Source organism: Drosophila melanogaster, chromosome 3R (genome assembly GCF_000001215.4).
Source record: "Drosophila melanogaster chromosome 3R".
NCBI lineage: Eukaryota > Metazoa > Arthropoda > Insecta > Diptera > Drosophilidae > Drosophila > Drosophila melanogaster.
In genome coordinates, this window is record NT_033777.3 from 15,181,828 (window position 1) to 15,196,483 (window position 14,656).

Below are 14,656 nucleotides of genomic sequence, written 5' to 3' on the forward strand. Positions count from 1 at the left end.
CAAATAAAATTTAGTTATTTTAAAAATATTTTAATTGGCCTAGCGGCTTACAAAATAATTATCTTAGAGAAATTTATGTCCCTTGGGAAATGGGGTCAAAATGTAAGCTCATTATTTAGAGGGCACATATGCAAGCAACGTCAAACAATTTGCTTTCGCAAATTCGCCATATTTTATATCGCAGTTTATACCCAAATTAATTGCAAACTGCATTTAATTTCAGATGAGGAGAGCAGACATTTAGCTGTCAGAAAGTCAAATGCACTGTGAATGCATATAAATTATATACATATTATTACTTTCGCACTTGGTGTGTAATAAATTGCTTTCTCAATGTGAAGGACGATTATAGTTTTCGCAAGTGAAATGAAATGAAACGAAAAACAAATTATAGCGATACTACAATGTCAACGATGCGTATGCGCAATTTGCTGTGGCTCAGCAGCTCAGAAAAGCTACAAAATATAATTAATATAAATACCACTTTGAGTCATAGCAAATAAGCGAAAATAAATACATTTGAGCAATTTCTTTCCTTATACCGAATGCATAGTATTTTGTATGCTCTATTTTTTAAATAAGATTTCCCGTATAAAAAAAATGAAATCCTTTTCTCGTCCATTTTAGAGTTCATTTTTTCAACTTGCATCACCTGGGGACTCATAAATAGAGCTTAATGGCTTCTAATGCCTCAGTTGAAAAGCTTTTTCCCACTCTTCGCCTGTCTATCATACAATTTGAATAAAAATACACACATTATGTGGCACTAATACATAGTTTGGCCGAGTCTATATATAACGCTGTTTAACCTTAACATATAGCAGACACCTTCAAATGAATTCTGCTTGAAATATAAAAATAAATATGTGTACTCGATGTATTCGCGTGGATATATTCCCTCGCCTGATTTTGCAGCCGCAATCCGTATCTATAGCTAGGGTCTAATCGGATTCGGATTGGGATTGGGATTGAAATTGGGGATGGGGTCGGCTCACCAAGAAACGCCAACGACCCACGCAAATGAACTTGAAAATTAATTGTTTCTGCAGTCGCACAATTGCAGATCGTGGGGGAGTAAAAAATGGATATACATATGTATGTATAGATTCCTTATGTATCAAGAGATATGTGTACATTTGCTCAATGCCTTCCATAATTTATTTGGCTTTCGGATGCTATGTATGCCTGAAGAACACACATTTTGTTTATAATTTCATTAAAACTGAATGCCAGACGATTTTTTCGTCGGACTGGAAAATTGAATATTCAGCGAAATCCACAAGTTATTTGGCATATTTAGCTTGGCTCATATATTTTTTTTTATAAATAAATTAGTTTCTATTTCCTTTCATCTTCCCGATCTCCAAGGACACAAGGGTCACTGCAGTTAAGGCGGTTTTGAATCTATTTATATGGAAATTGCACAGAATTGACCTTGAATTTCGTCGCTAGTTTTTCTGGTGATGGATTGACGACGGTCAGACAAACTGGCAAAATGGGAAAACGTATGAATATTTTGGTCAATTACTTTGAGTCGCCTATAGAATATTGCTGCTGACACTTTGGGTTAAAAGTTTTTGGTTTTTTGAATAGATACATATATATAGAAGGCCATTAATAGTTAGCCAATGACCACCACCCACTTGCAATTTATTTCCTCTGCACTGAACTGTCCTCCCCTTTTTGCGAAGAAGTCATTCGTTTATCAATAGCCTGCTGACGTCACAGAGATACAACTTGTACATCCTGTTTATTTTTTCTTGATTTTCAGTGTATACAAATGAATACATCCACTGAAAAACGCCATTTATTCTGGCTCTGCATTCCATTCATGAATTGGAGGGGAAGCAAATATGTAATAAAGCGAATTTTATATATACAATTATACAAAGTATATGAATAAAGATTACTCGAGTCGATTTGGCCCACAGATGACAGCACAAATGTGGACAATGTTTTGATATGTTTGGCACAAGTGTTTCTCGATATTATAATATAATTTTTTATGGGGGTGTCTACTGCTCAATACCAAAATATTGGAAGGTCAAAACTGAAAGTTTCGTTTATTTTTTTGTGGCTGTCTAAATTTTTAACTTGTTCATTGTCTTGTACTTTGGCTGTTTCTCAGGATTTCTGTCTTTTTCGCTTCGTTTTTTGTCGTTTTCTATATTTCACACATCATTGTGTGATAAAAATATGTTGGAGCTGTTTTTTATTTGGAAACACGTACATATAACAACGATATATCTGTGTATAAAAAGAAAGAAAGACAGAAAATAGACAAAAACAGGAAAAAACAAAACATCAAATCGACTTAATACTAAGTATATTGCCAAATTGACGTCAAGGGATACAGTTTTTCTTTTCTTTGTTTATAGGAAATTCTATACCTAATTACTGTCCACTAAACAAAACAAAACTTCCGTTTTATATTTTGTATGTTATTTTATTTAAATAAATATACAAATAGAAATTGAATAAATTACACAATTTATTTCAGTAGGTATTTCTCATGTGTATTTAAATTGCATATTATTCTAAATTTCCTTGCATAAACGCCGAATAAATCATACTTTACCTTAATCAAACCAGAACACTAAAAACCATGAGCCACAAATAAATTGCTTTGTTATGCATACATTTATGATTTCAGACATGATTCGCCATCGGGGGATTTATGGGCGAAGGGATAATGGGCCACATTTAAAGCGCACGAAATGGCTTGTGACACAACAAATGGCATTAAGCCATAAACAAGGCGAACTGTGAATTGTGGGTGCAAAGGGCACAAATGAGGGCTTGTACAAATTGACACCTGCAACTTGGGTGGGGTATGTGTCCTTGGATCCTTCGAGGATCCTGCAGTCTTCGTGTAATTTGGCCGCAATTGTTAGTTGGTTAGTTGGGCGCATCATGATGCGAATTTCCCAAAGGAGCACAGCCAAGTGCTCGACTCAATTTCCAGTTGGCAAATTGGCTTAGTTGCCAATCGAGACGAACATATGCGGATTGCATTCGAGGAGGAAACATATGCCACCAGATCCCATTCATTTGCGCCGTGCCGCCGAGACGCCTCAAGGTGTCGGAGTGAAATTTATTCTTAGAAGCCATGGCCAGAGCCAGGTGTATTTCTTTGAATGTGAATGCAATTCAATTAGCCCAGATTCAAAGGGGGATGCGAATAAATAGCAATTGTCCTTGCCTCTAAATTGTGAGCACAACTCAGTTGGACATGGCTAAATTAACAGATCCTTGGCCCAACGGCAATTAGCTACGTCCTGCCCAAGGATAATGAACTGGGCAATAGAAAACTTGAGTTCCACTGCTCAAATGTCATCCACGTATATAAATGAGTGATTTAATGACTTTTATATGAACCATCTATGCCGGATACTGCAGCCACAGTGCGGCATGTAATGTAATTACCCCAACTAATTGAAAGTACTTTATGGCTTTCTTCTGAAGGCCAAGTTACTGTGACTTTACTGTGTGGCTGGGTCGTTTTATTAAAGGAAATGAGTCAGTTACAGTTTTGAAGTAATAGAAAAGTTTCTAAAAGAGATTTAGATTATATATTGATTTAATTTTAAATTCAAATTTATACGAAATAAACTTTCCTTCTTAAATAAATGATTACCAATTAATGCCACCACTTTGCAAGTTTCCATAGATCATGACGATTGTTGGTTTGGACCAACAAAGTGGCGTTGAAAGCCATGGCGAGACAGTTGGTTGAATAGAACGATAGATGCGATGACACGCTGAATCAACAGAGTGATGCGAAAATAATATGATTGCGGTTGGAGTCGGGGCGCCGACAGTCTGGTCGATAGGAATCAAACCAATGATTTCGCGGTCCAAGTGGACCTGCCGAAAATGGCACAGTTTTTCGGACAGACCGAAGCCACTCGGGCGTATGTGTAATGCAAACTCATACCGAGGGAATCAAATAGGGAATAAATTCTCTTAAAAAGTATGCCAAGCCATTAAAAAAGACATTAAAAATGCGGAAAGAGCACCGAATTCTTTATAAAAATCTATGTCAAGGATATTAAAACAGATTTTTTATCTTTTTGTGAAACCACTTTGATTGATTACCCCATATAGGCCCATTCAAACTCATTTCCTGTACATTTAATTAGGGCAGTAACCTAAGTTGGGTGTCAATCAATTGATTCCGGTCTTTATTAACAGCTCCAACCATCAATGTCAGCCAAGTGAAGCCTGAGGAAGTGACTCCCTCTGCCCCAAGATGTACGGACTGCTGCTGGAGAACCTCTCCGAGTACATCAAGTCCGTTTACGGCGAGGAGAAATGGGAGGACATCCGGCGACAGGCTGGCATCGATTCGCCCTCCTTCAGCGTCCATCAGGTCTATCCCGAGAATCTGCTGCAGAAGCTGGCGAAAAAGGCTCAACAGGTGGGTGCCCACTTTTACAAAATAAATTAAATGAGACTCGAAATTGGGAATATAAAAACTTTTAGGTTCTGGGCGTTTCTGAGCGGGATTTCATGGACCAGATGGGCGTCTACTTCGTGGGCTTTGTGGGCCAGTATGGCTACGATCGTGTCCTTTCCGTCCTGGGCCGCCACATGCGCGACTTTCTCAACGGACTGGACAACCTGCATGAGTACCTGAAGTTCTCGTATCCGCGGATGAGAGCTCCCAGCTTTATCTGCGAAAACGAAACGAAGCAGGGTCTGACCCTGCACTATCGTTCCAAGCGTCGAGGATTCGTCTACTACACGATGGGTCAAATCCGAGGTAATACTTGGAGACACTAATAGATGATTTTAATCTTATGGATTGTAAACTCAGAGGTGGCACGGTATTTCTATCACAAGGAGATGCATATTGAGCTCGTTCGGGAAGAGATCCTCTTTGACACGGTCCATGTGACCTTCCAACTGACCTTCGATAATCGGGCCTTCACACTTGCATCCTTGGCCATGACCCGGGAGGAGAAACATCTGCCCATCAGTGCTCATGTGCTGTTTGAGATATTTCCCTTTTGCATGGTTTTTGGGTAAGTATCATTGGTTTTTGATTAAATATTCGCTAATGTTTGATTAATTTGAATTTATATTTAGTGCTGATATGGTTGTGCGTAGTATTGGTAACTCTTTGATGGTGATTTTACCGGAACTTCTGGGAAAAAAAATTACGGCCTGGTTCGATCTAGTTCGTCCCTTAATTGCATTCAAGTTTCAGACTGTAAGTGTGTTCCTTTGATAGCCATAATGTCGCGTAACCCTTAAATACCTATCAGATACTCAATCGTACTAACAACATTTTCGAGCTGGTCACTGTGGATCCAGTTACGGAGAGATTCGATGTGCAAAACGAGGACTTACTGCAGCATGAAGATGGCAGCGAACCGGAAAAGTCTCTTAGATTAAAAGGTAAACCCAAATACTAACGACAAAATCAAAAGATCATATTAAAATTAACTCATTTTCGCTAAAAATATAAAACTGAATTAAGAGAAGTTGTGCTCTTTGTAATATAGTAAACCCGTATTTTTCGCAGGTCAAATGGTTTACATGGAGAACTGGCGCATGATTATGTTTCTGGGTACTCCCGTAATGCCGGATCTGACCTCACTAATAACCACAGGTCTATATATCAACGATCTGTCCATGCACGACTTCAGCAGAGATCTCATGCTGGCGGGCACTCAACAATCGGTTGAACTGAAGTTGGCACTGGATCAAGAACAGCAGAAGTCAAAGAAGCTAGAGGAGTCCATGAGATTGGTAAGATTTTTTAGGGAAGAATGCAAAAGTGTTGATCTTAGCTAACAAGGTGTAATCCAAAGTTGGATGAGGAGATGCGTAGAACGGATGAGCTGCTGTATCAGATGATACCCAAACAGGTGGCTGATAGGCTCCGACGGGGCGAGAATCCCATTGATACCTGTGAGGTGAGTGTTCCTCAGAACAATATCTTAAATATAATATTATATTATAATATATAAAACATTATCCCAAAAGATGTTCGATAGCGTTTCCATCCTGTTCTCAGACATCGTTACCTTCACCGAGATTTGCAGCCGCATTACTCCGATGGAGGTAGTGTCCATGCTGAACGCTATGTACTCCATTTTCGATAAGCTGACGGAGCGGAATTCAGTGTACAAGGTAGGTTCGATTCCATATCTATGAGGTGAACTCAATGCTGAAATAGATGATTCGTAGGTGGAAACTATTGGTGATGCGTATATGGTGGTGGCGGGTGCTCCGGATAAGGATGCCAATCACGCCGAGCGAGTCTGTGATATGGCCCTGGATATGGTGGATGCGATAACCGATCTAAAGGATCCCTCAACGGGCCAGCACTTGAGGATACGTAAGATATTTTAATCTTTACTTATATGTTAATATACCAACTGATCCCCATCAGGTGTGGGCGTCCACTCGGGCGCAGTGGTGGCGGGCATCGTGGGCCTTAAGATGCCGCGTTACTGTCTCTTTGGCGATACGGTCAATACCGCCTCACGAATGGAGTCCACCAGCATCGCCATGAAGGTGCACATATCCGAGTCTACGAAGGTTCTTATTGGACCCAACTACAAGATCATCGAGCGCGGTGAGATCGATGTAAAGGGCAAGGGCACCATGGGCACATACTGGCTGGAGGAACGAGAGAACCGGCTGCCTCTGCAACTAACCGCTGCTCTGCAAGTTCATCCGCTCTCACCTGTCCCACCGACGCCCACACCCAAGACGAAGGCCATCATGCCTCCTGTATCCAAGCCGTTGACTCCGATGATGCCCGTTTCAGTTTCCCTGGCAGCTTCCATGCCCACCAGCAACGTTCCTGCTGTGGATGTGATGGCTTCATCATCCAGCATTTCCGGTTTGGCACTAACAGCCGCTGCAGCGGCCCACATGTCGCTACATCACCAGGCGGTGGTGGCGGAGGCATTAACTGGAGCTTCAGTTGAAGTGGCACTACCATCAGTAGCTTCTGGCGCAACAGGAGCGGCAGCGGGTGGAGGTGCACCGTCGGATGACCGCAACAGTCGCATCTACTCCCCCGTGACCTTCAAGGATGTGGCTCGACGAAGCGTAGCCAATTCTCCGGTAAGGAGCTGTGCTCAACCGGATCAGGAGAGACGTCGCGAGTCCCGCTCCAATTCCACGGGCCACGTGTTTATGCGAACTCCTTCGGAAATTTTCGGCTCTCTCATCCTGGACACCGAGGAGTTTCTCGAGGATCTGCAAATCTCACGTTCCTCCCTGGCAAACAATAACAACAATCAGAGCCCCTGCGGTTTTAGCCCAACTCCTCCATTCCGGATTGGCAGCGCACCGCCCAAGCCGAGACCTAGTAATCCGGATAAATTTACACCGGAGGAACTGGCCGCCATGGATCAACTGACGCCTCCGTCAACGGCACCAGCCAGAGAAACGGCCAGCTGCAGCAGTGCATCATTGGATCGCGACAAGGCGACCAAGCTGAAGTAAGTTTTTAGATGGAATCTAGAGCCATTAGCCAACTTCTCGTTTCTTAGAAAAATCACTTTCTCCAACAGCAGCAGTCTGGATGCAACCACTCCAACTGCGTTGGCTGCTGTGGTATGTCCAATGAGAACCAAGTCACCGCCAATGGCAGTGGCTCCAGTGATGCACATGGTACAGGCTAGCACCAGCAAAGGCGACGGCCAACGACCAGGCTCGAAGGATTCAGTATCATCCATTTCCCTGCACTCACCTCCTCCGCATCGATCTAACTCGGCACCAGCCAGGTGAGCTAATGAGAGGGTATATGTACATCTACCCAAAAGTAACATAAACTTCCTTTTCCAGACCGCACTCAATGTCGAAGGCGGCGCGAAAGGCCTTCCTGGCCGCCAAACAGACCAAGGCAATGGAAAAGCTGGACAAGATGATCGAAGAGGTTCAAGAAGTGGAGTCTCAGTCGGTGGCAAAGGCGGCCAACATGCGTCTGGCCCTTTACGGCCACGATGGAGGTGGTGATTTGGCTGCCGGTGGGTGTCCACTGTTTCTGCCTCCGCCGCCGCAGCAGCAGCAGCAGCAGCAACAGAGCCTGATGCCCAGCTCCATCTCAGACTCCGGCCTCTGCAGTCATGGGTGAGTAGAGCCATGATCACACTTTTCATATATTCCTTTCAAAAGTTATATTTTTTAATCCCGCGCGACATAGTCATAGTCATGCACCCAGCTGTCATCATATGGATCCGAAGATGACCAACAGCCAGAGTTTCCAGCATTCTCCACGTGGCGGAATAACCCATCAGTGCTGCAGCGGCTTTGGACATGGCAATGGACGTCATTCGCACCGGATGCACTCGAATGCTTGCCGGATTCTGTAGAGGAGGGGGCAGCACGAGCACACCCTTCATCAATTCCATATCATGTATACTGACTCGGATTTCGCTCAATATTCCCGCGTGCTTTTCGATATAGTACTAATAACTAGTCAGCAATTATTAGGATTTAGATAGATGTTGAATCTCATAGTGTATAGAATAGCTTAGATAAAGAATGTACCTACGTGTTACGTGTACCCAGACTATAGCTAGTCGAACAGGGCTTTAAAATTTGGCAATTCAGTGTCTAAGTATGCGAAAAATCTGTAAAAACTGTTAGCACCCTTGATGCCTATGTGTATTAACCAAAAGATGTTAAATTTCTTGACCTCTAAATATGACAATACCAACCGGAAATCAAACTACAAATGGAAAGGCATTTTCCGTACATTTTCATGAAACCACCTGAGGCAGAAATTGCTCACACAATAAACTAAACTAACTATAAATGTACTATAAAAAGTCTCTATATATTTGTAGTAGTTGAATGGTTAAGTAGATTTTATGTGTAGAATGAATATTTTTCAAAGAAAATCGGAGCTATTTTCTTAAAGTTTTAAATAAAGTTCCAACTATTTAATTGATTTCAATACTGTGTAATAACCAACTGAGTGTATACATGAAAAATATATTTCACTAAATAGCTGCGCAATATAGCAATGTTGAAGTGTTATAACTAAATCATTTTGTTAGTATATTCCAAAGACACTAAATGGCTTTTATATTCGCTCATTCTTTATTAAGAGATCTTAGGTTGACATTTGTAAAACTATAAATCACAAAGATTTATACATTTTGGTATTTATTTCAAAATAAATGCATTCACTTTGTTTTCTATTTTAACTAATGGCGAAAAATAATATAAAAGCATGGCAAATAAAACTGGCAAAATTTAAATATTGTGCTACTTAATATATTTCTGAGTTATTATCCGTTTAATAGCTCATTATTTAAACTTCTTTTCATTGCACTTTCGGCATATCACATCTGAACTTATAATGGCAAGCATAAAACTCAAACAAAAATTGTACGAAACGATACAAGTTAATGTACCCAAATATATGTATATATATACACTTAAAGCATAGGAGTTTGACTAGATTTGGTTGGGCTTTCCTTGATTGCTATCGGTGGGTTTTTCCTTAGGCCCGCTCGATCATTGGCGTCTGGACTACATCGTCGTTGGAAAAGATGACCGTACCGTCCAGAGTCTCAATGGTTTGTATAGTGGTCTTACAGTAAAAGCACACCTTGGAGTTCATCATGTGCTGCATGATGCAGTCGCTGCAGGACTGATGCTTGCATGGCGTGAAAACGGCAGTGATGGGCTTGGCGCAGCAGATCGGACACAGGGAGTCCTCTGATGGCAGTGTAATGTCGGAAAGCAGAGTCTGTTTCACTCGCAGGCTATCGATAAGCCTGCGGACATTGTCGATTTCTTCAGAGGAAACATGGGAGGGAACTGTAAATTGATTTAAAACGTTGATTTACTTATAATTATTCCATTACCTTTTCAATATACTTACAATCATTAAGGGCAAACTTCAGGATTGGCGGATCGGCCCGAATACGTTTGGAATTATTAGGCAACGGCACACGTACATCGTTTGTTAGCGGATCAATGTGCGGCCTGGAAGAGGGATCGAAATTACCGCGTGGTATATTCTTCTGCTCCAGCAGTGGCGTTCGGATTTCTCCCAGTGCAAATTCCAGCGTGGCAAATTGGAAGCTCGGATCGGTGAGAAAAGCCCGGGATACGCGCGTTACAATCTGAGGTCTCAAATCGCTCTCCATCTCTTCCTGCATTAGGGCTAGCAAAATACCCAAAGCAGCAGTCACAATAGGATAGTGGGTGACTGCATTTAGGTCCGCCGAGCACATGTCCACCACGAACTGGAAACATCCGGGTGGCACTGTAACCCGCGAAAGCACCTGGCTAATCAACTGACAGATGCGATTGAGTAGCAGATCGCTATTTGGACGAGATTCATCGGTGACGATTTCAGGCGCAGTTGTGATGACCATTTCCAGACATCGCATCAGCGAAACAGTCAATTCAAAGCACATGGAGCATATCTTAAGCTGCTTGGGCTCAAAAAGAGTGTTTTCCTGCCTCTGAGCAGTGTTTTGTATCTAAGAATAGTGGTTAAATATAGTTTATGTAATTCGTATTACTTAAACCATAATCACTCACCTCCTGCAGCAATAAAATAAATTCGGAAAAAGCCCAGTTTAGTTGGCTCAACACCGAGTTCAGAAAGGCGGTGGCGAAAGGCTCATCCTCCAACAATTTGGCGCCGATTAAACGTTGAAAATGCTTTGAGGGATTAGCGGGAGCGACATTGTGCAGCAATCCTGTATGCGTCTCGTTTCTGGAACGACTGCGACACAGTCCCTGGTGGAGGGGCAGCGAGCCACCTTGCCACACAGAGGGCTGGCGGGAATCCTTGTAGGCATATCCCTCGCCCATCCAAAAGCGCAATAGCAGCCAATTGCTCTGGCCCCAAGCTCTGTTCTCATAGGGGCGTAGCAAGGCACGAACCAGACTAGCCTGAGACCTCTTCGAAGTACGTTCCAGAGCTCGTACTCCGGACTTGTGGCAGGTGAGCGTTCCCAAAGCTTGCAGCAGTGAGTCTTTGCATGAGGCAAGCACAATGCGAGGATCTGCTGAGTGAATGCCTAGAAACTCTGCTGCAGCGTTCACGCTGCATTCCGCATCTGAGGCCTCGAATTGAGCTTTCAAATCATGGTGACTAAAGTCCATTACGGCGTCCAGCAGAATAGGCAGTGTATTAACATACACCTCAGGTACAAATGAGAACAAAGAACCCGTATTTGAAGCAGTCTGATGGATGGAAAGAATAAGATCAATAAAAGATAAAATTACAAAAAAAAATTGCGTACCGTCAAAGTTCGTAACATTCGCTCTAGTAGCCATATGAGCAGGGATCGCCTGTGATTGTTCAGGGCCACTCCTCTTAGCCAAACTTGCTTCCTTGCCAGGGCAATAGAGCGTGTCTGCAAATAGGAAGAAACATATTCTAATTGCTTATAAACTACTTAAATAAGAATAACCAATAGGCAAACTATCAACTCACAGCAAAAACATTCTGACGCTGACTGAACTTAGACCGTAGCTCGCCCATCACATGCTGGTGATTTTCGTTCATGCAGACATTGGCATGCTGCTCCAATGCCCCAAGTTTACGTTCGATATCCTCCCGGTAGAACTTCGTCTCCTTAAGTACTTCATTTAGAGCTGCGATCTCGTCTCTTACCGTGGCTATCTTTACTATGTACTTGTGGCCTGCCGAGTAGTAAAAGATGATACACAAATCAAGGAGTTCGCACAGGCTGGCCTCCATATCCGCGTTGCCCGGCGAGGAGTCGGTGCTGCTATTGGGTCGTGTATTTAGGAAATGAGTGTAGGTTGTATTATTGGCGCCCTGAGTGTGTCCCACTACGGGCACATTGTTTATGTTTTCGCCCAAAAGGTAAAGCGTAGTATCTGAAATTGTGACAAGTTGTAATTATTTTACTGTATGCTTCAGCATTTAAACAAAAGTTTTCGCATACATACCCACTTCATTGACCCGCAAGTTTTGCCTATCATCTTCATAAATTTGCTGAGTTCGAGCTGATCCCAACCTAGCATCGATGTCGCCCCGATGAACTTTTCTTAAATGTGACAAGACACCTCCAACGCGATCAAAGTGCATGTAGTCAAAGGTACCATCTATGAAATAATCGCTGTTCACCTCCACGTTCTTTGTGGGCATTTCATCTTTGAACATCGAGCGCGTCTGATCAATAAGAATGCTAGCAAATGCGAGGGCCACAGGCGCATCGAGTGGATGCTGAATGCTCGATTGCATAAAGAAAAAGGCGTGGAAGGGCTACATGGAGGTTAAGGATCTATTAAAACCGTGCAAAATCATCATTGGGCACACTTACCCTTTGCTCCATGCTGAGATCGATTACGTAACGACGCAATTTGCTCAAAAATATTGAGCGGCTTGACGGACTTTCCCTTGATCCGTCCGAGTTGATCATCAGCGTGCAGAGAAGATCCTTTTGCGCTGTATACAGTGGCTCCGTAACTTTGCGCACCTTCTCGACAACATTCAGATATTTTTCCTTGGGGCCATCGATGCCCTCCGTCCAGGCCATACTGTCAGGCAGCAGTTCCTCCATGATGTAGAACTCCAGTGGATGTATGTAGAGGAAAAATGCAAGACTAAATGAAAAAATTATTCGAATTTAACACTCAGGATTACACGAGTTTTATCTTTTATCCGTACCAGTGCTTTTTGAACAGCTTTCCTTCCAGCAGATACTTTCTGGTCTGTTCGTGCAGGCAAAGGCAATGCAGCATTCCGAGCGCCTGGCGATGCTTCTCATAGTCCAGGCCCTGTATCGTATGCGTAAAAGTACCCAGCAAAGCGTTCACCAACTTCCGCAACACAAACTTGATCTCGTCGCCTTCCATGTAGTTCCAGAAGAGAGATAACAAGCCATGGAGTACGCTGTAGGAGTTTTCCTTCTCGGACGCTAAATTTGTCATGCTCGAGATCTTTCTGAGCAGGACATCTTCGATGATATATGGATCAAATATCTCATTGGTGAACTTCTCAATCAGCAAGGTGGCAAATATGCAGTACACGGTCTTTTTAGTGGAAACGCGAGCATCTGCGCCATTCGTTGGTGCCATCCCAGATTGGGCGTTATACTTGGAAAATATGCCAGCGAGGTTGACCAAGTAGTTCATCAGCAGGTTGGCCCGTTGCAGCTTAAGGATAGGTCGAGCCATTAGCGGCTGGAAGCCCGATACCGGATACATAAAGGGACGATTGCCAAAGTTCGCCTCGATGCCCTGCGTGTAGCCCAAGGAGATGGCTGCGAAGAAGGAGATGCCCGGACCCTTTTCCAACTTGTTGAACGCCACGCCCATGGAACGGCCATTTCGATAATATTCGATCACTTCCTTATCCACGTCAATAGTCACGCCAATAACGTCGCCAATCTGCCATTTGTCGCCGTACCTAGGAAAGCAATTATATACATATAAATCCTGAATCAATGTTGAATAAATGGATATCTTACTTTTTGGTGGATATATGCCAGATCTGCTGTTTGCTGCCATCGTATCCATAGCTGGACTTGGTATCTCCCACCCCGCTGTTTTCGTTAAACTGGCAGGAGTTGGAGGCCCAACCAATCTGCATTACGCCCTTAGTGTGGAGGTGGATCTGTATATAAATGACACGTTCTTAGTACGCACGAGCAACCCACACTCCTCAATACGAGTCAATGACCGGTGGTCAACCACCGTCGAATCTACCACTCATTCCCCAATCTTTAGCTACTCCTCCCACTCCATGTAATAGCGATTACCTCATACATCCAGCGACCGCCGTACACGCAACAATTAGCCCGGACCGTGTTGAAGCTGCCCTGGGAGCGCAGGGCTAGGCGATCCGAGGATACCCGCACTGTAGTCGTATAGTCCACATCGAATATGGTAAGATCCGGGCCAATGCGGCTCTCTGTCTCCATGTACAGGCGCCGAATCTCTTCATTGCTGTCGGTCTGGATTTGTTGGAACTTGTCATCTAGCCAGGTTCGCACTATGAGCATCTGCCTAAGGGAAAGGATTGTCCATTGAAAAGTTTAACCTCAGCGGCTAAGGACACTCCTACTTGGTAACTGATAAATCGGCGAGCTTTGCGGGTCTCGGATCCGGAACCGTCGAGCAATTAGCGCCCTCCAAGTCATCGTCCAGATCCGAATACAGGTTATCGTGGTCCACCTGCTCGAATATATCCTCGTTGAATACTTTCACGAATAATTTTGATATCGACATTTTGGCTCTGTCATTTCAATGCCAGCTTTCTCCAGCCACACAAATTCGAGTCCGATTCCGAGCTCGACCGTCACAAAAAGGAATTCTTTAGCTTTAGGGATGGTAAACTCAGACACTCCTTGTGAATCTGCTTAACGGTGGCAAGTATCGGGTCACGCGACAAGCCGATGATTTTTTAACAAATTTGAATTTTGACAAAATATTATACAGTTTTCTTTCTGGATATCTGACCTGTAACAATTTGTTGCCAAGCTGTATCAAAATTCTGTTATCATAGACCGAATTTTAAAATTTAAAAACTAATGCAAGTTTCTTGAAATATAGATAGTTGTATTAAATAAGTGGACCTTGTCATTCAAATTATGAATTTGAATCAATATTATGTGTACATACATACAAATTTATTATAACGTAACTATTGTATTGACCCCGCAAAATATCGCTCACATTTGCTCCT

General features: G+C 43.0%; 2 protein-coding genes and 1 non-coding gene across 6 annotated transcripts in view; 1 reads left to right on the plus strand and 2 right to left on the minus strand.

Moving 5' to 3' along the window:
• Window positions 1-9,415, plus strand: part of Gyc88E (Guanylyl cyclase at 88E) — a 40,868-nt gene extending 31,453 nt beyond the window's left edge. The window contains exons 4-16 of one of the 3 annotated variants that reach the window (NM_001043246.4): window positions 4,195-4,420; window positions 4,486-4,765; window positions 4,820-5,027; window positions 5,092-5,215; window positions 5,271-5,403; window positions 5,531-5,757; window positions 5,820-5,924; window positions 5,995-6,141; window positions 6,199-6,349; window positions 6,404-7,466; window positions 7,518-7,751; window positions 7,813-8,097; window positions 8,171-9,415. In NM_001043246.4, coding sequence (NP_001036711.1) covers window positions 4,253-4,420; window positions 4,486-4,765; window positions 4,820-5,027; window positions 5,092-5,215; window positions 5,271-5,403; window positions 5,531-5,757; window positions 5,820-5,924; window positions 5,995-6,141; window positions 6,199-6,349; window positions 6,404-7,466; window positions 7,518-7,751; window positions 7,813-8,097; window positions 8,171-8,339 — 3,294 coding nt within the window. In that variant the 5' untranslated portion in view covers window positions 4,195-4,252 and the 3' untranslated portion in view covers window positions 8,340-9,415. The remainder of the gene's footprint in view (window positions 1-4,194; window positions 4,421-4,485; window positions 4,766-4,819; window positions 5,028-5,091; window positions 5,216-5,270; window positions 5,404-5,530; window positions 5,758-5,819; window positions 5,925-5,994; window positions 6,142-6,198; window positions 6,350-6,403; window positions 7,467-7,517; window positions 7,752-7,812; window positions 8,098-8,170) is intronic. The other 2 variants (NM_001260186.2, NM_169616.4) reach the window with 2 other exon arrangements.
• On the minus strand, window positions 9,231-14,383 carry Kpc1 (Kip1 ubiquitination-promoting complex subunit 1). 2 transcript variants are annotated; one of them, NM_142168.2, is made up of 11 exons: window positions 14,036-14,383; window positions 13,731-13,977; window positions 13,440-13,585; window positions 12,638-13,378; window positions 12,291-12,573; window positions 11,917-12,232; window positions 11,435-11,844; window positions 11,241-11,354; window positions 10,531-11,181; window positions 9,863-10,469; window positions 9,231-9,798 (listed from the first exon to the last, which is right to left on the minus strand). In NM_142168.2, the coding sequence occupies exons 1-11, from the start codon at window positions 14,197-14,199 to the stop codon at window positions 9,479-9,481; spliced, it is 3,999 nt and encodes a 1,332-aa protein (NP_650425.1). In that variant the 5' UTR covers window positions 14,200-14,383; the 3' UTR covers window positions 9,231-9,478. The 2 variants fall into 2 exon arrangements, with proteins under 2 accessions (NP_650425.1, NP_001247116.1); NM_001260187.1 differs by having other exon boundaries at window positions 14,036-14,228.
• mir-3644 (mir-3644 stem loop) lies at window positions 10,470-10,530 on the minus strand. Its single transcript, NR_048395.1, has one exon. It is a non-coding gene; the product is annotated as a mir-3644 precursor RNA (primary transcript).
• Window positions 14,384-14,656: the final 273 nt, after the last annotated feature.

Coding starts and splice junctions, on each gene's coding strand:
- Kpc1 (NM_142168.2), bottom strand. CDS start 14,199: ATGTCGATATCAAAATTATTCGTGAAAGTATTCAACGAGGATATATTC. Junction 13,379..13,439: donor TGGCATATATCCACCAAAAA/GTAAGATATCCA, acceptor TTGCTTTCCTAG/GTACGGCGACAAATGGCAGA. Junction 11,355..11,434: donor AGCGTCAGAATGTTTTTGCT/GTGAGTTGATAG, acceptor TCCTATTTGCAG/ACACGCTCTATTGCCCTGGC.